General features: G+C 43.9%; 1 protein-coding gene across 1 annotated transcript in view; it reads left to right on the forward strand.

The window, feature by feature from the left end:
* The window catches only part of LOC310854503 (protein diaphanous homolog 3-like), a gene marked incomplete at its 3' end in the record, with an annotated part of 343448 nt that overhangs the window by 163341 nt on the left and 155107 nt on the right, over window positions 1–25000 (forward strand). Inside the window, exons 19-21 of the mRNA XM_083759183.1 lie at window positions 3839–3933; window positions 5186–5287; window positions 18732–18971. Coding sequence (XP_083615309.1) covers window positions 3839–3933; window positions 5186–5287; window positions 18732–18971 — 437 coding nt within the window. The remainder of the gene's footprint in view (window positions 1–3838; window positions 3934–5185; window positions 5288–18731; window positions 18972–25000) is intronic.

The raw sequence follows: 25000 nt of genomic DNA on the forward strand, positions 1-25000 counted from the left end.
GTGACATCTTCATCTCCGTCGACGGCATTACATTATGTTCTGTAATAGAAATGGTGTTCCAATGCTCACATCCGATGACCGGGATGCTTCGTGCATTAGTGCGAGATGTAAGGAAAGCCGAAGAGCATCCGTTAGCGCAGGTGACGCGCTGAGCATTTCAATGCAGGGTCTGATCAGACTGTCTGGGTGAGAGCTGTGAGGGGTGGAGGAGAGGGTCTGATCAGACTGTCTGGGTGAGAGCTGTGAGGGGTGGAGAGGGAGATTATAGGGTTGCAGTGCATAACCCATTTAGGCCTGATGTCGGAAATAAATAAAAAGTTATTCTGAAAGAATATTATATTCAAAGATTTGTGCCGCATTTTCACGATTTTTACAAAAAATAGCAGACCTACAAGCTCGTATCGCGCCACTCGGTGGCGCGATACGAGCTTGTAGATTGTAGATCTGCTATTTTTCAATAGCTAAAGTATGACATAGTGCTTAAAACACCAGGGTTCCTGTCACGTCCAGAATGGGATAAAGCCCTCATTACAAAGACGGATGAGAATTCAGTGGTGCAAAAAAAAAGGTCTGTCTTTTTTGACAAACAGTATTCAGAATACAGATTCAGTGTTCTGAATACTGTTTGTCAATAATTATAGAAATGGTTTTCTAAACATATAATACGTTTTTTTTTCTCTGAATACTGTTTAGAAATGTTTCATTAAAACTAGGTATTTTAAAACAAAAATATTCCCAGATTTTCGTTGGTGTTTGAAACAGATTAAGAACTAAAAACAAGACGTACCGCGACCTGTACGGTGTTCTGAGGTCCATTTCTCCACTGTAACGTCCCTCTCTCTCCTTGAAAAGGGGACAGAGGCGTGGTGATGCGTCGTTATTGTGCGAGAGTTATCTGATAGTGATAGTCCAATAAACAGGCTGTAAACATAAGTCATGGAATAATAAGAGCTGGCATATTTTAATGATTGCCCGGGATACTTATCCCAAAATGAATGGTCATGTGATGCATATGAACAGCAAAGACATAGATGGAAGCAAATACGACCTGTTTACATCACGAATCAGATTCGATCACATCAGTCCGTTGGTCGGGCGCCCCTTGAAGCGCAGGCCAGAGGGGTCGTCTGTCCTGGAGAATTCTGACGTGTCTCTACTTTTCCAGACACTATATAGAAATCTTTCTCTCAGACACTATATAGAAATATTTCTGTCTCTTGGTGACCTTGCTTGAGCACAGCTAGGGTGCACAGTACTCTTATAAGTAATGGCAACTGCTTAAAAGGTCTACTTTATCCCAACAGTGGCCACGGCCGTCTTGAGTGAGAGGCAGGCTGTGCTGCTGTAACTGCAAGCAGACACAGGCAGCGCTGTCAGAAGGCTGACAAAAGGGTGAATTGTGCAGTCTGGGTTATTTTCCTTAACACCAATTCTGACCTGAGATCAGATGTTTATATGTCAGTCGTTCTTTGAATTTTCAAAAATAGCATACCTACAAGCTCGTGGCGCGCTATGAGCTTGTAGATCTGCTATTTTTCAATACCTAAAGCATAGCACAATGCTAATACCAAAAGGGGTTCCCGCCCAAAATGTGTTAACTGGATGGGTCACTGGCTCACTGCAAAATGAACACAAAGTCAGTGAGTGATCACCATTATCAAAATGGTGAAACACATTTATCCAGGCTGGGACTGGACTCTTCTAGGATGTCAATAACCCCACCCACAGGGCAGGAGGTGTCACTACATTAATAGTAGTATTAAGAGTGGTGCCCGTTGGGCACTGGCGGCCTACTTGGAACGATGCAAGTTGGAAATGCGTGCCCCATGCACTCAGTTACTATGTCCGTGTCTCTTTTATGACCATATATGGAGTTCTTTATCAGTGGTCATTCCCCCTTTAAAGGACCACTTCACCACTTTTCAACTATAAGAGGTCCTCACTAATAATCATGATAAAATGGCATGATTTCTTTCTACTCAGTCTGTGTCTCATAGGAGGGCTGTGGGCAGTTTTAGGCAGATTTTCATTAGGCAGATTTTTGTTTTTGAACAAGATTTTTTTTACAAAAATGTTTAGATTGTCATTATCGTGAGAACGATGGCTTCCATTTTCGCATTGCAACTTTTCAGGACTAGAAAGCCTGCAGTTTCTATTAGCTACATTTTCTTTTCTGCCTGTAGCACTTTGAGATTTGCTTCAAATGTAAAGTGCGTTATAAATAAAATGTATTATTATTATTATTATTATTATTATAGCTTGTATTCCCCATCGATGATGTCACTGGAAGACGGTTTCTGAACTGCCCACAGCCCTCCTATGAGACACAGACCAAATAGAAGAAAAAAAATGCGCCATTTTTTTTATGATTATTAGTGAGGACCTATTATATGAAGTTAGGTTGAAAAGTGGTGAAGTGGTCCTTTAAGGAAATCACCAACTCTTAAACTAGCGCACAATTAGAATATGGCCAGACACATTTCACAGTCAACAGTGACCTTTGCTGGGCTCAATTAGTGACATTTCTGGTATCTGTTGACCTCCAAAACGGTTAAGCCATCCACAATGTGCTTTTAAAATATATGTATTTGTACTGTGTTTTTAATCATTGAAATGCTATGCAGTGTTTTTATTTCTGTTGCACGTAAAGCACTTAGTTTGTGAGTTATCTCCGTGAGAGGTGCTATACAAATAAAATGTACTTGCTTATACTATACTGTTTACAATCATTTACATAATGGGTTAAGGCATTAGCAATCTTTATGGGACCTGACAAAAAGACGCTTGCAATGTATTATTGTGGCACCAAAAGGCGCAGTAAAAACAAGTATATGCACTTACATTATCGAACAGTTAAATTAATGAACACATTATGTATACATGTGTATGCAAATCCATCCTGCACATAATTCTACATTAACCCATTCTGACCGGGCACCCATTTTGGTGTCAGCATCATGTTATGCTTTAGCTATTGAAAAATAGCAGATCTACAAGCTCATATCGCGCCACCGAGTGGCGCGATACGAGCTTGTATGTCTGCTATTTTTTGAAAAATCGAAGAACGACTGACATTTTTAGAATCTGATCTCAGGTCAGAATGGGTTAATCAGACCAGTGTGTGTCCAGTGGAAACCTCGTATGAATCTGATCTCATGTCAGAATGGGTTAATTTAAACTCCTGCCCACTGACAGGGGAGGGAGTCTGGGAGATAGGTGGGTTATTGAGTCTAATGGGCATTAGATTCTGAACATATTTCCAAAGACGAAGAACATGGACAATCAAATGTTATTGTATTTGGCCTGGGCCGTCCGTGGCTCAGTGGTCCAGGCACCTTGGCTGGTATCATCCAGTCTGGCAGTGTGCCGCGGGTTCGACTCCCGATCCCGACGGCATTTACTGCATTTCACCCCCCCCCATCTCTCTCACCATTTCCTGTCAGCCTACTGTCTGTCCCTCCATTAAAATAAAAATAAATAAAATAAAGGCGAAAGCCACAAAAAAAACATATATATATATATATAAAAATAAAATGTTATTGTATTTCATTTGTATTTGGTGTCAGCATTTTACTTAATATTGATATGGCACACTGACTATCAAGATAATACAATATTATACAATAATAATAATAATAATTATTATTATAATAATACAAACGTGCTGTACACCACCATAATCAAAACACTCTTTGAATATCATCTTTTAGAATGGTCCTTGGTGGTCCTTGGTGGTGTGGGCTTTGGATTGACTGTCGTCAAAACACTTCCTTGGCAGTCGATGTAAATACTATATTTTATGATATTATATTAATGCTTATTTATTGTCCACATGCAGCCATCTTCCTGGGATCCTTCCGCATGCCTTACCAGGAGATCCGTCAGATGATAGTGGAGGTGAACGAGGACCAACTTACAGAGCCTATGGTCCAGGTAAGCCAAGGGTTGGGCAGGCTGGGGCACAGCTACTGTATGAGTTATCTTAATTATCGTATACTTACCCCAGATCTCAGAGGACAGCTTAACCCATTTTTGGGCGGGAACCCCATTTCGTGTTTTTTACTTCTTAAATTTTTATCCCACGATTTTGTAACCCAGTTTTCTTTTTCACCCAGTGCCAATTATCTAATGTAATCCTGGGCGCTACACTTCCTCTGCCAATCTGGGGGGGGCAGCGGACTGACCTCATGCCTCCTTCTATGCATGAGGAGTCCAAGCTGCTTCTTTTCACCTGACAGAGGGGAATTTCCCCGGCCGGACGTAGCGCGTGGAAGGGACGACCAGTTCCTTTCCCCTCCATCTGGCGCCCATTTGGTGTTTTAAGCATTATGTTATGCTTTAGCTATTGAAAAATAGCAGATCTACAAGCTCATAGCGTGCCACTCGGTGGCGCGCTATGAGCTTGTAGGTCTGCTATTTTTGTAAAATTGTGAAAATGTGGCGAATATATATTCTTTCAGAATTCAGAGCGAACGTTTTTAACTCAAATCTGTGCTTCTGGGGAGGTCCCTGGAACTACATATCTTCAGATGGGGGGGAGGTCCCTGGAACTACATATTTTCAGATGGGGGGGGGGGGGGGGGGGGGGGTCCCTGGAACTACATATTTTCAGATGGGGGTCGGCGGCCAAATACATATAATTCTGGGGCTCCTTGACATGAAATAGTTATAACCACTGACATAGAAACATACGTTTTTCAGAAAACTATGATTTAGAAGACATTTGTAGAATGTTATGTTAAATGGAGAAACTGTGTGTGTATATTATGTATTCTAATCATTGTATCAATGGAATTATGAACAGCAAATACCGGTACATTTATTTTAAGTAATTTTATTTCATTTTGCTAACTTTAAAAAAAAAATGTTAATGCACCACAGTGCTGCCAGGAACTTTAAAATCCTTGGAACGGTTCTTAATTTGAGATTACTTCCTGTTCACATCATTGCTCTTCATTTTTCTGATATGCACTGATGTCAAATTACTTTACACTCCCACAGTCACAAAAGAGTCTCAACTGTTTATATTTGAGAGGATTACATACAATGCAGGATTACCTTTACACGCTGAATAGTTTTAGTGCAGGTGAAAAGATCAGGCCATTCTTTTTTGGATGGAAATAAACATTGCTCTCCTCCTCCTCCTCTCATCTCCTTTAATCTGCCTCTAATGTTTTATTTGTAGAACCTGGTGAAACACCTCCCCGAACAGGAACAACTCAACGCCTTGGCCAAGTTGAAAAGCGAGTACGCTAATTTGTCGGAGCCTGAGCAGTTTTGTGTTGTGGTGAGTGTACGCACACACGCACGCACGCACGCACGCACGCACGCACGCACGCACACACACACACACACACACACACACACACACACACACACACACACACACACACACACACACACACACACACACACACACACACACACTATTATTTCCAAATTATTGTTGCAGCAGTAGAGTACATTTAACTTAATGTCTCCAATAAGATTGTCTTGCACCATACTGTATTTTGGAACAAGAGGAAGATATTAATCTGCATCCCACTCCTCCTCGCGGTGTCAGTTGAACTGTTTTTTAATAGTGATGCATAGTATTGAAGGTTGAAAATGGTGAGCGTTTATTAAAGCAGTGCAGTTTCATGCGTAGGGGTTCGGTGTTCAGTATGCTAATTTGATGTCTCTCTGCAGGCTGTCACAATAACATAGATCTATGACGTTGTTTAGCACTTTACAGAATGTCTCGTAACTTCCTATTTTCTTTAACTCTCTCTCCCTCCAACACGCACGCACGCACACATGCAGTCACACACACACACACACACACACACACACACACACACACACACACACACACACACACACACGCACACACACACACACACACACACTTCATTTGAACATCCAGATTGTATGCCATACTAATTATGTTTGGCCTCGTTTGCTCTGCCACCTTTTATAATTATGCATGTGGGATGTTGTTCATGCACTGCAGGGGTGGGAGACTTTGACGATGGGGAGGGCGAATATGTTTCAACACTCACTCCAGAGGGGCCACAGTGCATATTACTGTCATAGCAAAAATAGCTGATCTACAAGCTCAAAACGCGTCGCAATGTGACACGTTTTGAACTTGCAGATCAGCTATTTTTGCTATATTTGAATTGAAAACCTGAATCATTTTTGATTTTGGAATCCTGAAAAGTAACCTTTTTATTGAATTTCAAACGCATTCAATTATAGTTATGTCATGTTAACTTTATGAACTGTCAACATAACTGCATTGGCCACAAAAAGATAACAACTGGTCATTCAATACTAGTCATGAAGTAATTAAAGCGGGTTTGGAATTGTAACAGCTGAAATCAATACTATATCAGTATTCTGATATTAAGTGAAGTTGGGAGCCGCATGTGGCCCCCGGGCCGCCAGTTTCCCACCCCTGATGTACTGTAACATATTCCCTGTGTTGTCCATGTACTGTAACACATTCCCTGTGCCTTCCTTGCAACTCAGTCACTGACAGCACTCTGTGCCCTATTCAGCATTCACCTGACCCTACCGGTTATAGAATAAAACAAGGAGAAGGAACTCTTCTCTATTCAGCATTCACCTGACCCTACCGGTTATAAAATAAAACAAGGAGAAGGAACTCTTCTCTATTCAGCATTCACCTGACCCTACCGGTTATAGAATAAAACAAGGAGAAGGAACTCTTCTCTATTCAGCATTCACCTGACCCTACCGGTTATAAAATAAAACAAGGAGAAGGAACTCTTCTCTAATCAGCATTCACCTGACCCTACCGGTTATAGAATAAAACAAGGAGAAGGAACTCTTCTCTAATCAGCATTCACCTGACCCTATACCGGTTATAGAATAAAACAAGGAGAAGGAACTCTTCTCTATTCAGCATTCACCTGACCCTATACCGGTTATAGAATAAAACAAGGAGAAGGAACTCTTCTCTAATCAGCATTCACCTGACCCTACCGGTTATAGAATAAAACAAGGAGAAGGAACTCTTCTCTAATCAGCATTCACCTGACCCTATACCGGTTATAGAATAAAACAAGGAGAAGGAACTCTTCTCTAATCAGCATTCACCTGACCCTATACCGGTTATAGAATAAAACAAGGAGAAGGAACTCTTCTCTAATCAGCATTCACCTGACCCTATACCGGTTATAGAATAAAACAAGGAGAAGGAACTCTTCTCTAATCAGCATTCACCTGACCCTATACCGGTTATAGAATAAAACAAGGAGAAGGAACTCTTCTCTAATCAGCATTCACCTGACCCTATACCGGTTATAGAATAAAACAAGGAGAAGGAACTCTTCTCTAATCAGCATTCACCTGACCCTACCGGTTATAAAATAAACTTCTCTGACAGTGGGAGTGCGTGATGGAACACGGCGATAGGAAGCCGTAGAGCAGAGCCGCAGCTGTTGTGTTTGTCTCATCAGGGACGTGTACTGTGGAGTGAAGAGCCGGCTAGCTTACATCAATTGTAGTGTATGTATGCATGCGTGGGCCCGGGGAGGCCCGCACTCCAACGCAGCGGCAAAGCCCACAGGTTCAAAGGGAATCTTTAATTTACCATTGTGCAAGCACACACATTCCATCCCCTACTCGCATCTGTATGCACCGCACGACATTTGAACCCCCTAACTCATTTGTTTGCACCTGTGAACTAAAGGGATGGACACGGGTTGCAGCGTTCAAATCCATAGGGTTCCATAGATTTACTGAGAATGCTGTCACTCACCCCGACATGTGTTCTCTGTTGCGCGATGGTTTTACAAACTGATAATCTGCATTCTACATTCTACGAGCTCACACGGTGTCACATCCGTGATGTAAGCTTGTGAACTATTTACAGCTTTTGATACATTACAGTTTCGTACCTACAGTATACCTCTTTGGCAAGGGAATGAAAGAGGGAGACAGAATATGAACAATACAAAGAGAAAGCCTGTTATGCTATGTTTGAGCCAGTGTTGTTTTTGGCAGCACATTTTGATTTTAGTTTTAGTCATAGTCTATTTTAGTCACCTGGAATGTCTTAGTGTTTTAGTCGACAAATTCTACAGTTGATTTAGTCGACTAAAATGTAGTTTGCCGTCGTAAAGACTTTTATTATAGTCCACTAGTCCCTTCCTAACATTTTAGTCAAGTTGTTATTTGTTGACGAAATTGTCAATATATTTAGTCTTAGTTTTAGTCACCATAGTTTAGTTTTCATTTAGTTTTAGTTTTGTCAGTGGAAAAAGATAGTCGACGAACATTTTTCGTTTTAGTTTTAGTCATCACTGGTTTGCAGTGATCACTGGTCAACAGTATTTCATTGTTGGTACTCAGATACACTCCGCAGAGAATAGAGTTGTCCTCCCTGTCTTACTGTAGCGTTGGTTCTGTTCTGTCAGAGAATAGAGTTGTCCTCCCTGTCTTACTGTAGCGTTGGTTTAGAGAATAGAGTTGTCCTCCCTGTCTTACTGTAGCGTTGGTTTAGAGAATAGAGTTGTCCTCCCTGTCTTACTGTAGCGTTGGTTTAGAGAATAGAGTTGTCCTCCCTGTCTTACTGTAGTGTTGGTTCAGAGAATAGAGTTGTCCTCCCTGTCTTACTGTAGCGTTGGTTTAGAGAATAGAGTTGTCCTCCCTGTCTTACTGTAGTGTTGGTTCAGAGAATAGAGTTGTCCTCCCTGTCTTACTGTAGCGTTGGTTCTGTTCTGTCAGAGAATAGAGTTGTCCTCCCTGTCTTACTGTAGTGTTGGTTCTGTTCTGTCAGAGAATAGAGTTGTCCTCCCTGTCTTACTGTAGCGTTGGTTCAGAGAATAGAGTTGTCCTCCCTGTCTTACTGTAGTGTTGGTTCAGAGAATAGAGTTGTCCTCCCTGTCTTACTGTAGTGTTGGTTCTGTTCTGTCAGAGAATAGAGTTGTCCTCCCTGTCTTACTGTAGTGTTGGTTCATAGAATAGAGTTGTCCTCCCTGTCTTACTGTAGTGTTGGTTCTGTTCTGTCAGAGAATAGAGTTGTCCTCCCTGTCTTACTGTAGCGTTGGTTCAGAGAATAGAGTTGTCCTCCCTGTCTTACTGTAGTGTTGGTTCATAGAATAGAGTTGTCCTCCCTGTCTTACTGTAGTGTTGGTTCAGAGAATAGAGTTGTCCTCCCTGTCTTACTGTAGTGTTGGTTCAGATAATAGAGTTGTCCTCCCTGTCTTACTGTAGCGTTGGTTCTGTTCTGTCAGATAATAGAGTTGTCCTCCCTGTCTTACTGTAGTGTTGGTTCAGAGAATAGAGTTGTCCTCCCTGTCTTACTGTGTTGGTTCAGAGAATAGAGTTGTCCTCCCTGTCTTACTGTAGCGTTGGTTCTGTTCTGTCAGAGAATAGAGTTGTCCTCCCTGTCTTACTGTAGCGTTGGTTCATAGAATAGAGTTGTCCTCCCTGTCTTACTGTAGTGTTGGTTCTGTTCTGTCAGAGAATAGAGTTGTCCTCCCTGTCTTACTGTAGCGTTGGTTCTGTTCTGTCAGAGAATAGAGTTGTCCTCCCTGTCTTACTGTAGCGTTGGTTCAGAGAATAGAGTTGTCCTCCCTGTCTTACTGTAGTGTTGGTTCTGTTCTGTCAGAGAATAGAGTTGTCCTCCCTGTCTTACTGTAGTGTTGGTTCAGAGAATAGAGTTGTCCTCCCTGTCTTACTGTAGTGTTGGTTCTGTTCTGTCAGAGAATAGAGTTGCCCTCCCTGTCTTACTGTAGTGTTGGTTCTGTTCTGTCAGAGAATAGAGTTGTCCTCCCTGTCTTACTGTAGTGTTGGTTCAGAGAATAGAGTTGTCCTCCCTGTCTTACTGTAGTGTTGGTTCAGAGAATAGAGTTGTCCTCCCTGTCTTACTGTAGTGTTGGTTCAGATAATAGAGTTGTCCTCCCTGTCTTACTGTAGCGTTGGTTCTGTTCTGTCAGATAATAGAGTTGTCCTCCCTGTCTTACTGTAGTGTTGGTTCTGTTCTGTCAGATAATAGAGTTGTCCTCCCTGTCTTACTGTAGTGTTGGTTCAGAGAATAGAGTTGTCCTCCCTGTCTTACTGTGTTGGTTCAGAGAATAGAGTTGTCCTCCCTGTCTTACTGTAGCGTTGGTTCTGTTCTGTCAGAGAATAGAGTTGTCCTCCCTGTCTTACTGTAGCGTTGGTTCAGAGAATAGAGTTGTCCTCCCTGTCTTACTGTAGCGTTGGTTCATAGAATAGAGTTGTCCTCCCTGTCTTACTGTAGTGTTGGTTCTGTTCTGTCAGAGAATAGAGTTGTCCTCCCTGTCTTACTGTAGCGTTGGTTCTGTTCTGTCAGAGAATAGAGTTGTCCTCCCTGTCTTACTGTAGCGTTGGTTCAGAGAATAGAGTTGTCCTCCCTGTCTTACTGTAGCGTTGGTTCAGAGAATAGAGTTGTCCTCCCTGTCTTACTGTAGTGTTGGTTCAGAGAATAGAGTTGTCCTCCCTGTCTTACTGTAGCGTTGGTTCAGAGAATAGAGTTGTCCTCCCTGTCTTACTGTAGCGTTGGTTCAGAGAATAGAGTTGTCCTCCCTGTCTTACTGTAGTGTTGGTTCTGTTCTGTCAGAGAATAGAGTTGTCCTCCCTGTCTTACTGTAGTGTTGGTTCTGTTCTGTCAGAGAATAGAGTTGTCCTCCCTGTCTTACTGTAGCGTTGGTTCAGAGAATAGAGTTGTCCTCCCTGTCTTACTGTAGTGTTGGTTCAGAGAATAGAGTTGTCCTCCCTGTCTTACTGTAGTGTTGGTTCTGTTCTGTCAGAGAATAGAGTTGTCCTCCCTGTCTTACTGTAGTGTTGGTTCAGATAATAGAGTTGTCCTCCCTGTCTTACTGTAGTGTTGGTTCAGAGAATAGAGTTGTCCTCCCTGTCTTACTGTAGTGTTGGTTCAGATAATAGAGTTGTCCTCCCTGTCTTACTGTAGCGTTGGTTCTGTTCTGTCAGATAATAGAGTTGTCCTCCCTGTCTTACTGTAGTGTTGGTTCAGAGAATAGAGTTGTCCTCCCTGTCTTACTGTAGTGTTGGTTCAGAGAATAGAGTTGTCCTCCCTGTCTTACTGTGTTGGTTCAGAGAATAGAGTTGTCCTCCCTGTCTTACTGTAGCGTTGGTTCTGTTCTGTCAGAGAATAGAGTTGTCCTCCCTGTCTTACTGTAGCGTTGGTTCTGTTCTGTCAGAGAATAGAGTTGTCCTCCCTGTCTTACTGTAGCGTTGGTTCAGAGAATAGAGTTGTCCTCCCTGTCTTACTGTAGCGTTGGTTCATAGAATAGAGTTGTCCTCCCTGTCTTACTGTAGTGTTGGTTCTGTTCTGTCAGAGAATAGAGTTGTCCTCCCTGTCTTACTGTAGCGTTGGTTCTGTTCTGTCAGAGAATAGAGTTGTCCTCCCTGTCTTACTGTAGCGTTGGTTCAGAGAATATAGTTGTCCTCCCTGTCTTACTGTAGTGTTGGTTCTGTTCTGTCAGAGAATAGAGTTGTCCTCCCTGTCTTACTGTAGCGTTGGTTCTGTTCTGTCAGAGAATAGAGTTGTCCTCCCTGTCTTACTGTAGCGTTGGTTCAGAGAATAGAGTTGTCCTCCCTGTCTTACTGTAGTGTTGGTTCTGTTCTGTCAGAGAATAGAGTTGTCCTCCCTGTCTTACTGTAGTGTTGGTTCTGTTCTGTCAGAGAATAGAGTTGTCCTCCCTGTCTTACTGTAGTGTTGGTTCAGAGAATAGAGTTGTCCTCCCTGTCTTACTGTAGTGTTGGTTCAGAGAATAGAGTTGTCCTCCCTGTCTTACTGTAGCGTTGGTTCAGAGAATAGAGTTGTCCTCCCTGTCTTACTGTAGTGTTGGTTCATAGAATAGAGTTGTCCTCCCTGTCTTACTGTAGCGTTGGTTCTATTCTGTCAGAGAATAGAGTTGTCCTCCCTGTCTTACTGTAGCGTTGGTTCTGTTCTGTCAGAGAATAGAGTTGTCCTCCCTGTCTTACTGTAGTGTTGGTTCAGAGAATAGAGTTGTCCTCCCTGTCTTACTGTAGTGTTGGTTCAGAGAATAGAGTTGTCCTCCCTGTCTTACTGTAGCGTTGGTTCTGTTCTGTCAGATAATAGAGTTGTCCTCCCTGTCTTACTGTAGTGTTGGTTCAGAGAATAGAGTTGTCCTCCCTGTCTTACTGTAGCGTTGGTTCTGTTCTGTCAGATAATAGAGTTGTCCTCCCTGTCTTACTGTAGTGTTGGTTCAGAGAATAGAGTTGTCCTCCCTGTCTTACTGTAGTGTTGGTTCTGTTCTGTCAGAGAATAGAGTTGTCCTCCCTGTCTTACTGTAGTGTTGGTTCAGAGAATATAGTTGTCCTCCCTGTCTTACTGTAGTGTTGGTTCAGAGAATAGAGTTGTCCTCCCTGTCTTACTGTAGCGTTGGTTCAGAGAATATAGTTGTCCTCCCTGTCTTACTGTGTTGGTTCAGAGAATAGAGTTGTCCTCCCTGTCTTACTGTAGCGTTGGTTCATAGAATAGAGTTGTCCTCCCTGTCTTACTGTAGCGTTGGTTCATAGAATAGAGTTGCCCTCCCTGTCTTACTGTAGCGTTGGTTCATAGAATAGAGTTGTCCTCCCTGTCTTACTGTAGTGTTGGTTCAGAGAATATAGTTGTCCTCCCTGTCTTACTGTAGTGTTGGTTCAGAGAATAGAGTTGTCCTCCCTGTCTTACTGTAGTGTTGGTTCAGAGAATAGAGTTGTCCTCCCTGTCTTACTGTAGTGTTGGTTCAGAGAATAGAGTTGTCCTCCCTGTCTTACTGTAGCGTTGGTTCATAGAATAGAGTTGCCCTCCCTGTCTTACTGTAGCGTTGGTTCATAGAATAGAGTTGTCCTCCCTGTCTTACTGTAGTGTTGGTTCAGAGAATAGAGTTGTCCTCCCTGTCTTACTGTAGTGTTGGTTCAGAGAATAGAGTTGTCCTCCCTGTCTTACTGTAGTGTTGGTTCAGAGAATAGAGTTGTCCTCCCTGTCTTACTGTAGCGTTGGTTCTGTTCTGTCAGAGAATAGAGTTGTCCTCCCTGTCTTACTGTAGCGTTGGTTCATAGAATAGAGTTGCCCTCCCTGTCTTACTGTAGTGTTGGTTCTGTTCTGTCAGAGAATAGAGTTGTCCTCCCTGTCTTACTGTAGCGTTGGTTCAGAGAATAGAGTTGTCCTCCCTGTCTTACTGTAGTGTTGGTTCAGAGAATAGAGTTGTCCTCCCTGTCTTACTGTAGCGTTGGTTCTGTTCTGTCAGAGAATAGAGTTGTCCTCCCTGTCTTACTGTAGTGTTGGTTCAGAGAATAGAGTTGTCCTCCCTGTCTTACTGTAGTGTTGGTTCAGAGAATAGAGTTGTCCTCCCTGTCTTACTGTAGTGTTGGTTCAGAGAATAGAGTTGCCCTCCCTGTCTTACTGTAGTGTTGGTTCAGAGAATAGAGTTGTCCTCCCTGTCTTACTGTAGTGTTGGTTTAGAGAATAGATTTGTCCTCCCTGTCTTACTGTAGTGTTGGTTCTGTTCTGTCAGAGAATAGAGTTGTCCTCCCTGTCTTACTGTAGCGTTGGTTCTGTTCTGTCAGAGAATAGAGTTGTCCTCCCTGTCTTACTGTAGTGTTGGTTCTGTTCTGTCAGAGAATAGAGTTGTCCTCCCTGTCTTACTGTAGTGTTGGTTCAGAGAATATAGTTGTCCTCCCTGTCTTACTGTAGTGTTGGTTCAGAGAATAGAGTTGTCCTCCCTGTCTTACTGTAGCGTTGGTTCATAGAATAGAGTTGCCCTCCCTGTCTTACTGTAGCGTTGGTTCATAGAATAGAGTTGTCCTCCCTGTCTTACTGTAGTGTTGGTTCTGTTCTGTCAGAGAATAGAGTTGTCCTCCCTGTCTTACTGTAGCGTTGGTTCATAGAATAGAGTTGCCCTCCCTGTCTTACTGTAGTGTTGGTTCTGTTCTGTCAGAGAATAGAGTTGTCCTCCCTGTCTTACTGTAGCGTTGGTTCAGAGAATAGAGTTGTCCTCCCTGTCTTACTGTAGCGTTGGTTCTGTTCTGTCAGAGAATAGAGTTGTCCTCCCTGTCTTACTGTAGCGTTGGTTCATAGAATAGAGTTGCCCTCCCTGTCTTACTGTAGTGTTGGTTCTGTTCTGTCAGAGAATAGAGTTGTCCTCCCTGTCTTACTGTAGCGTTGGTTCAGAGAATAGAGTTGTCCTCCCTGTCTTACTGTAGCGTTGGTTCAGAGAATAGAGTTGTCCTCCCTGTCTTACTGTAGCGTTGGTTCAGAGAATAGAGTTGTCCTCCCTGTCTTACTGTAGTGTTGGTTCAGAGAATAGAGTTGTCCTCCCTGTCTTACTGTAGTGTTGGTTCTGTTCTGTCAGAGAATAGAGTTGTCCTCCCTGTCTTACTGTAGTGTTGGTTCAGAGAATAGAGTTGTCCTCCCTGTCTTACTGTAGTGTTGGTTCAGAGAATAGAGTTGCCCTCCCTGTCTTACTGTAGTGTTGGTTCAGAGAATAGAGTTGTCCTCCCTGTCTTACTGTAGTGTTGGTTTAGAGAATAGATTTGTCCTCCCTGTCTTACTGTAGTGTTGGTTCTGTTCTGTCAGAGAATAGAGTTGTCCTCCCTGTCTTACTGTAGCGTTGGTTCTGTTCTGTCAGAGAATAGAGTTGTCCTCCCTGTCTTACTGTAGTGTTGGTTCTGTTCTGTCAGAGAATAGAGTTGTCCTCCCTGTCTTACTGTAGTGTTGGTTTAGAGAATAGAGTTGTCCTCCCTGTCTTACTGTAGCGTTGGTTTAGAGAATAGAGTTGTCCTCCCTGTCTTACTGTAGTGTTGGTTCAGAGAATAGAGTTGTCCTCCCTGTCTTACTGTAGTGTTGGTTTAGAGAATAGAGTTGTCCTCCCTGTCTTACTGTAGCGTTGGTTCTGTTCTGTCAGAGAATAGAGTTGTCCTCCCTGTCTTACTGTAGTGTTGGTTCTGTTCTGTCAGAGAATAGAGTTGTCCTCCCTGTCTTACTGTAGTGTTGGTTCCGTTCCGTCAGAGAATAGAGTTGTCCTCCCTGTCTTACTGTAGCGTTGGTTCCGTTCTGTCAGAGAATAGAGTTGTCCTCCCTGTCTTACTGTAGCGTTGCTTCTGTTCTGTCAGTCCATTTCCTTTGGAGGATCCAGTGATTTAAACGGACGCCCCCAAAACATCGGTTGTCTTCAAATATTACGTTCATATATTACGTTTTTGGACAACGATGTTGGCAAACATTCTTGTCGTCAAATATTCTTTTGTGTGACTGGCAGGTCTTTGAATGAAATATAAATCCTTCATCTAGAATTCAAATATGGGTTGTCAGACAGTGAAGCTGGTTATTTCAAGGTGCCACAATATTTACTTCTGTGCATGTGTGCATGTGTACTTGCATGTGTGCGTGTGTACTTGCATGTGTGCGTGTGTACTTGCATGTGTGCGTGTGTACTTGCATGTGTGCGTGTGTACTTGCATGTGTGCGTGTGTACTTGCATGTGTGCGTGTGTACTTGCATGTGTGCGTGTGTACTTGCATGTGTGCGTGTGTACTTGCATGTGTGCGTGTGTACTTGCATGTGTGCGTGCGTACTTGCATGTGTGCGTGCGTACTTGCATGTGTGCGTGTGTACTTGCATGTGTGCGTGTGTACTTGCATGTGTGCGTGCGTACTTGCATGTGTGCGTGTGTACGGCCGCGCACCATTTAATATTTTTTGTAACAGTCTCTCCTGTCATTTCTTGATTGATTGAAATATGTATTAACAGTTTGCAGAGTTACAGTGCATTTCAAGCACAAACTCAACACAAATACTGTTAACTGTGAGTGGACGACCCAATAAAGCATTACACTTGTTTTACAAGAGGGTCCACCTTGTTCAATTAATCAAAACATTTAGAGACGTACAAATAGACACTTCTATATAGCCAAAGAACAGAACAGGAATTCATCATAAAGGAGGTAAAAAGGGTAAAGCAACATATACAGTGAGAGGGAAAAAGGGGTGGGCGGTGGTGGGGGGGATTCAGATTTTAACGGTTCTCTCCTTGTCTTTAACGCCCCAACCCTAACACCCCCCCCCCCCCACACACACACACACACACACACACACACACACACACACACACACACACACACACACACACACACACTCACACACACACACACACACACACTCACACTCACACTCACACTCACACTCACACTCACACTCACACTCACACTCACACTCACACTCACACTCACACACTCACACATTCACACACACCGATGGCGGAAGAAACCATGCAATGCACCAGCCTGCACATCGGAAGCAATTAGGGGTTCAGTGCCTTGCTCAAGGACACTTCGACACTGACTCTGGGGGATCAGACCAGGAACCATGGGAACCTCACAGTTACCCATCTGGCTGCTCTGACAACCTCCCCCCCCCCTCCACCCCTCTCTCTCTCTCTCTCTCTCTCTCTCTCTCTCTCTCTCTCTCTCTCTCTCTCTCTCTCTCTCTCTCTCTCTCTCTCTCTCTCTCTCTGTCTCTCTCTCTAACCGGCCACTCTACCCCTGAGCCACAACCCCCCCATCCCCACCCTCTCTCTCTCTCTCTCTCTCTATGTCTCTCTCTCTCTCTCTCTGTCTCTCTGTATCTCTCTCTCGTAGTCATTTGATAACATTACAGTAGCTATAATTAAACCCTCGATGCAGGCCATCATATACCACAGAGCCAGCTGTTGTGTGAAGCAGATGATCTCTTCACACTTACGCACGCACACGCACGCACACCACACAAACAAACACACACACACACGCACGCGCACACACACACACACACACACACACACACACACACACACACACACACACACACACACACACACACACACACACACACACTCACACACACACACACACACACACACACACTCACACTCACACTCACACTCACACACTCACACACTCACACATTCACACACACCGATGGCGGAAGAAACCATGCAATGCACCAGCCTGCACATCGGAAGCAATTAGGGGTTCAGTGCCTTGCTCAAGGACACTTCGACACTGACTCTGGGGGATCAGACCAGGAACCATGGGAACCTCACAGTTACCCATCTGGCTGCTCTGACAACCTCCCTCCACCCCTCTCTCTCTCTCTCTCTCTCTCTCTCTCTCTCTCTCTCTAACCGGCCACTCTACCCCTGAGACACAACCCCCCCATCCCCACCCTCTCTCTCTATCTCTCTCTATGTCTCTCTGTCTCTCTGTATCTCTCTCTCGTAGTCATTTGATAACATTACAGTAGCTATAATTAAACCCTCGATGCAGGCCATCATATACCACAGAGCCAGCTGTTGTGTGAAGCAGATGATCTCTTCACACTTACGCACGCACACCACACAAACAAACACACACACACGCACACACACACACACACACACACACACACACACACACACACACACACACACACACACACACACACACACACACACTCGCAGTACACACAACAGACCATTGTTGTTGTGACCAGGCCCTGGGCTCAATGCAATATTTTCCAATTTACTGTAATTGTGTGAGAGTGGTAATCCAAGGCAGCCTATTGTATATTGCAGCGCTCCACACTCAGCGCTATATGGACACTAACTCACCAATTAACTTACCAGACCCGGGTCCCAAATCAAATCACTGCCAGCATCTATTACTACTGCCTAGCAACATTCTGTTGGCTCACTGATTGCATAAATGTGTTTTAAATTGGGCTGGCTGAACGGCACAAAGTTAAAAAAAGAGAAAAAAAGCATGATTGTAGTTAATATAGAAGTTTGACTGTGTTCACCCTCTCTCTCAATTCAATTTCAATTTCAAAAGGCTTTATTGGCATGATAAATATGTTCTACATTTCTACTTTGCCAAAGCATACATACAACAAAACAAAAGCCAACATTGCACACACAGAGACAACAACTCTCTGCGCATACAGAGACAACAACAATAATGAACAACGAGCAATACAGTAAGGGCCGATTCATACTCCTATTTTACCGCTGTTTCGGTGCTGATTTCGGCTCCTCAGACATTTTCAGTAGCACCGAAGAACCGACTTTAGGACGGTACCCCCCCCCGAACCTCACATGACGTCACATTGTAGGCTCTACAGAGCCAAATTACGTCACATTGTAGGCTCTACAGAGCCAAATGACGTCACATTGTAGGCTCTACAGAGCCAAATGACGTCACATTGTAGGCTCTACAGAGCCAAATGACGTCACATCGTAGGCTCTACAGAGCCAAATGACGTCACATTGTAGGCTCTACAGAGCCAAATGACGTCACATTGTAGGCTCTACAGAGCCGAACCGACTTTTATTCAGCTCTAAAATAGGAGTATGAATCGGCCCTAAGTCTCTCTCTCCCTCTCTCTCTCTCTCTCTCTCTCTCCGCTATAGATGAGCAGCGTGAGGCGCCTGCAGCCTCGCCTCAACCACCTCTTCTTCAAGACAGTAACTCACTCACTCTCTCTCTCTCTCTCTCTCTCTCTCTCTCTCTCTCTCTCTCTCTCTCTCTCTCTCTCTCTCTCTCTCTCTCTCTCTCTCTCTCTCTCTCTCTCTCTCTCTCTCTCTCTCTCTCTCTCTCTCTCTCTCCTCAGATGAGCAGCGTGAGGCGCCTGCGTCCGCGCCTCGGCCACCTCCTCTTCAGTACAGTACAGTACAGTAAATACAGTAACTCTCTCTCTCTCTCTCTCCTCCTCAGATGAGCAGCGTGAGGCGCCTGCGTCCGCGCCTCGGCCACCTCCTCTTCCGGCTGCAGCTGGAGGAGCAGGTGAGCGTAATGCGGCCGGACATCCTGGCCGTGAGCGCCGCCTGCGAGGAGGTCAGGAGGAGCCGGGCCTTCAGCCATCTGCTGGAGCTGGTGCTGCTGCTGGGGAACTACATGAACGCCGGCTCCCGGAACGCCCAGTCCTTCGGCTTCGACCTCAGCTCCCTGTGCAAGGTGACAGAGAGAGAAGCTCTTAGTTAACTGATCTCTGATCAGCTCCCTGTGCAAGGTGACAGAGAGAGAAGCTCTTAGTTAACTGATCTCTGATCAGCTCCCTGTGCAAGGTGACAGAGAGAGAAGCTCTTAGTTAACTGATCTCTGATCAGCTCCCTGTGCAAGGTGACAGAGAGAGAAGCTCTTAGTTAACTGATCTCTGATCAGCTCCCTGTGCAAGGTGACAGAAGAGAGATAACCTCTTAGTTAACTGATCTCTGATCAGCTCCCTGTGCAAGGTGACAGAAGAGAGATAACCTCTTAGTTAACTGATCTCTGATCAGCTCCCTGTGCAAGGTGACAGAGAGAGAACCTCTTAGTTAACTGATCTCTGATCAGCTCCCTGTGCAAGGTGACAGAAAGAGAGAACCTCTTAGTTAACTGATCTCTGATCAGCTCCCTGTGCAAGGTGACAGAGAGAGAACCTCTTAGTTAACTGATCTCTGATCAGCTCCCTGTGCAAGGTGACAGAGAGAGAACCTCTTAGTTATCCCATTTAGGCCTGACGTCGAAATAAAAAAACGTTCGCTCTGAAAGAATATATTCAAAGATTTGTGCCACATTTTTAAAGATTTTTCAAAAATAGCAGACCTACAAGCTCTACAAGCTCATAGTGCGCCACCGAGTGGCGCACTATGAGCTTGCAGATCTGCTATTTTTCAATAGCTAAAGTATAACATAATGCTTAGTTAAAACACCAAAAGGGGTCTCAAAAACCTATGTTTCTATGTCAGTGGTGCTCAACCTTTTTCATGTCAAGGACCCCCAGAATTATGTCTATTGGACCGCCATCTCAAAATATGTAGTTCTAGGGACCCCCCTCCCAGAAGCAAATATTTTCGTTAAAATGTTCGCTCTGAAATATATATATTCAATGATTTGCGTCACATTTTAACGATAAAAAAAAAATAGCAGACCCTACAAGCTCGTAGCGTGCCACTCGGTGGTGCGCTATGAGCTTGTCGATCTGCTATTTTTCAATAGCTAAAGCATAACATGATGCTTAGTTAAAACACCAAAAAGGGTTCCCCACCCAAAATGGGTTAACTGATCTTTCCTCCATCTCCCCCCAATAATTATAAAGTACATGATCAAATCCATTCATGAGGAATACACAGTAAAGTCCTAACGGTCGTCCCATAACACTCAGGGTTTTACGGTGTTGCCGTTGACATAACGGTTATGGTCTCTTCCCTAGGAGACACAGAGCACAGGGCCCAAGATGAGTTTAGTTACACTTTGTGGATAATTAAAAAAATGTGTCTTGCATCTTTGGAAATGTTGGCCCCATTATACACTAAAGTAATCACTCTTAATTTAACTCAGAGAATGTAAAATGGCATGCCCATAATATGGTTAACTAGCTCCTCGGAGCACAGGTCTCCGCCAGGTCAGGTAGGTTATGTATAGAGGGCCAGCAAAGTTCGGAATTCGTTACTGTTACTGTTACTATTTATTTATTTTTTGGTCCATTTTGGCATGAGCGTCAGCGGCTGACCCTAAAAATAAAAATAAGGTTTAATAGTGTTTAGAGAAGTTGTCAAAGATACATTCATTCATGTCGAGTGGTTAAGGTATTGTGAACAATACAAACTTAAAATTTCAACAGAAGTCCACTGTTATGATGCGAAAAGATCTACAGTGTGGCATATTTCTCTATGAATTGTCGACGGCACATTTTTGACGTGTAGTAATTTATGTGTCATGTTTTCTAAACAAATACAGAATTTTCCATTAACCTCGCACATTTTTATCCGTCAAATCTTTGACTGGCAAAATGGCACGCGATCCAGATTGAGCACCGCTGGCAGGCTGAGCAGGATGTTTCTGTATTGTTTGTTTTGCTTTTGTGTTTTTTTTCCTGGCATGCCTGCTTCACAAAGTATAAATTAGAGAGTGCCAGGAAAGCTGCGACAGCAAGGCGGGGAACACATAAGTCACATTTTGCGAGCTGGAATTCAGCCCATAGTGAAGGAGACGTTGTGAGACAATCAGGTGGTCTTGCATGTCTCCTGTCTGTCTTATCACATCACAGACGGGATGAGGAGATTGCCTGGAAACAGGATCACGTCATCACCGCTCTCTCCTCCGCCCGTACACTCTGAAGGAGCGTCTAACGGAGCGTTCAGATGTGGATGGTTAGAGCGGCACGATTACATACAAAGTCAATGCAAAGACGAGGGGTTGCGCGACATGGCCGAACCGAGGCGAATATATATATATATATATATATATATTCAGGTCTGAATGCAGCTTAATCAATTTAGGCCTGGCCTCAAAATTTAAAAAAGATTAGGGCTGTCAATCGATTAAAATATTTAATCTGATTAATCACATGATTGTCCATAGTTAACTGTGATTAATCGCAAATTAATCGCATATTTTTTATCCGTTCTAAATATACCTTAAATCAGTGGTTTTCAAGATTTTTCATATCAAGGTCCATTATTTATTCTGCATTTGAGCCACGGACCACCATTTGATGACATTTAGCCTTCCAGACCCAAACTAAAGAACTGTATTGATGTTGGCCAATGGTACCATTATGAGAGATAACAGGACATGTTGATCAAAATAACATGTTTTCTAAGTTTTCTAATTTTGTAGACTTAAATTAACTTAAGTAATGCAGCTGTTTAACAATTATTCATCTCTTCAGTGTAAAATTGCCATGCATCTCTCAACCATTCTGTCAAACTTCACAGTGCGTTAATCGCGCGTTAAAAAAAATAGTGCCGTTAGTTAAAAGGATTGTGAGTTAACTAGTTAATAGTGCGTTAACTTTGACAGCCCTAAAAAAAAATATATATATATATTTTCACAATTTAAAAAAAATAGCAGACCTACAAGCTCATAGCGTGCCACTCGGTGGCGCACTATGAGCTTGTAGATCTGCTATTTTTCAATAGCTAAATTATAACATAATGTTTAAAACACCAAAAGGGGTTCCCGCCCCAAAATGCGTTAAGAAAGAAGACATTCCCTCCCTGATCAACTGTACTAAGTGTGTTACATGTGTGCATGCGTATACATGACTGCACACATTTTGCATGTTTTTTTTTCCTTTTATATCCCAGTGTTTCTCGGATGTGCACATGCACACGTGCGCACGTGTGCACACACACATGGACGGGGGGGTGCTCGACTGTGCACTGCACGTGCACCAGTGTTTTCTATCACTGCGGTTGTCTTGCTTTTATGTCACATTGGACAGTATGTGGCAGTGTGAGCGTGGCTCCTATCGGGTGGGCCGATCTAAAGTGGCTGGCTGTGATGAGACATTTTAGTTTGAAACAGTTCCATTTGATTGAACACAGACTGGGCCACTTCTATCTGCTGGCATCTATCAGAGACTGGACCACTTCTATCTGTTGGCATCTATCAAAGCAGCCGAACCAGCACTTTATTCTGCCTCACCTGCCCACCCCAGATAACTGGGGCTAAAGCCAGGGGCCACCTTTAACTGTGGCTAAAGCCAGGGGCCCCTTTTCACCTGCCCCCACCCCAGATAACTGAGGCTAAAGCCAGGGGCCCCCTTTAACTGAGGCTAAAGCCAGGGGCCCCTTTAACTGAGGCTAAAGCCAGGGGCCCCTTTAACTGAGGCTAAAGCCAGGGGCCCCCTTTAACTGAGGCTAAAGCCAGGGGCCCCTAACCCACCCCAGATAACTGAGGGGGGCCTCTTTTTCAGCGCCGAACACCGTGCAGCACTGCAGGACTACGGCAACGATGAACGACGTGGTTGTATAGGGGAGGGGGAGGCATAAATGGTGCATTTATATAGCGCCTTTATCCCAGGTGCTTTACATAGATTGTGCATTAGATTCACACATTCATACACTGATTGCGGCGGAAGCCATGCAAGGTACCAACCAGCACATCGGGAGCAATTTTCGGTTCAGTGTCTTGCTCAAGACATGTAGACACTTCGAACCGCCGACCCATGGATCATTGGACGACCTGCTCTACCTCCTGAGCCACAGCCGCCGAGGCATGGTGGAACAGCGGCCGAAAGTGACATAGATTAGTAGTTGTGTATTATATTGGCTGAGGGACTGAACAGAGCGTAATCCCAGAGTAGGAGACCTCCACCCGTTACATATTAGAGCTGTAGGCGACCTCTCTGCGGTTTCCACGGTAACAACCACACCCAGCCATTCATCACCGCCGTCAGAACGGTTACAACTGCCTGCTTGTGTTCTTGACAATATCCGTGCACTGTACACACACACACACATACACATACACATACAGTGCACATGCATTCAATGTACCATGTGCTGCCATAATTGTAATCGTATACTCACAATATTCTCTTGACCCATTCTGGGAGGGAACCCCTTTTTGGTGTTTTAAAGCATTATGTTATACTTTAGCCAATGGAAAATTTCAGATCTACGAGCTTGTAGGTCTGCTATTTTTGAAAGATCGAAGAACGACTGACATAGAAACATAGCTTTTTCAGAAAACTGTCATTTTCAAACATACATTTTCTTAATCTGATCTCAGGTCAAACGACTTTGACTGCATGGGCAAATAAAGACCTCTGGTTGTAACCAGGTGTCTGCATGCAGAGAACGAAGCTCACCTTCATGTCTGTCTTCAGGATGTGACAGCTTAATGCCACGGCACACTCCGCCAACCACGGAAATTGCTGCCAGCCCAATTGGAGAAAGGGGGAAATGCATTCATTGTCAATTATGAGTCCCATCCCTCCAAATTCAAAAAAAAGGGGGGCCCTCTGTGAGCAAAGCACTTGATGCTTTTTGAAAGGAGAGGAAAACGGATATGAAAATTGAGACGAGCATGCATTTGATTAGAGCAGATAATACAAACATGATTAAGCCCAGCGGGTCTGTGCACGCTGTTGTCTTCCAATAGATCACCTAGAGAGATACACAGCCACGCTCTAAAGGAGGGGCATGTGGAGAGGCTGTGGAGAGGCTACTGAGAGACAGAGTGAAATGATGCTGTGAAAAGGGTTATGATGGAACTCGGCTAAATTGAAAAGGAAGTGTGAGAGTGTGTGAGAGAGAGATAACCATATTGTTATCATTATAGTGGAATTTTATTATACTTTGACACTCTGATATGTAGTAGTGTGATTAATTAATGATCAACATTAACCACTTTTAAGCCCTGTATATTTGATATGCAAGCTACTGATTGATATATTGCCGTTGCCTGTCAGGTGAAATGGGCATAGCAGATATCCATTATATTCCATAATATGGAATATATAGATATACAAGTTACAACCATATTATGGTTGTAACTTGTAACCGAGTTGGTCAGTCAGACTCGGTTCTGGAGATACATGGATATCAGACAGATATTTATAGAGGGTAAGGTAGAAGGCATCATCATCATTTTTCGACCGCGGTCGAGATCATGGATTTCACAATATTACGCCAGACTTCCCGGTCATTCATTGCCATCCCCAGTTCCTGCTTACTGATGCCTCATGTGCCCCTAGTGATGACATCAGGGAACGACAGTTTTCTACCTCTGGTCTGCTTTGAGGCAGGACTCCAGAGAAGAAGGGAAGATATAACCTCATTGTCAGCTCTGTAGCAGTGGCCGGCAAACTGTGTTCTTCTGGATCGGACCAGTGAAGAAACACGGGGAAGGTTGCCGTAGAAGGTAGAAGGCAATGCGGCTCTGATCAGGCTGAAACACTGACTCTACAGCAGGCTGAAACACTGACTCTACAGCATGCTGAAACACTGACTCTACAGCATGCTGAAACACTGCCTCTACAGCAGGCTGAAACACTGACTCTACAGCATGCTGAAACACTGACTCTACAGCAGGCTGAAACACTGACTCTACAGCAGGCTGAAACACTGACTCTACAGCAGGCTGAAACACTGACTCTACAGCATGCTGAAACACTGACTCTACATCAGGCTGAAACACTGACTCTACAGCAGGCTGAAACACTGACTCTACAGCATGCTGAAACACTGACTCTACAGCAGGCTGAAACACTG

Source organism: Protomyctophum parallelum (genome assembly GCF_964188405.1).
Source record: "Protomyctophum parallelum genome assembly, chromosome: 2".
NCBI lineage: Eukaryota > Metazoa > Chordata > Actinopteri > Myctophiformes > Myctophidae > Protomyctophum > Protomyctophum parallelum.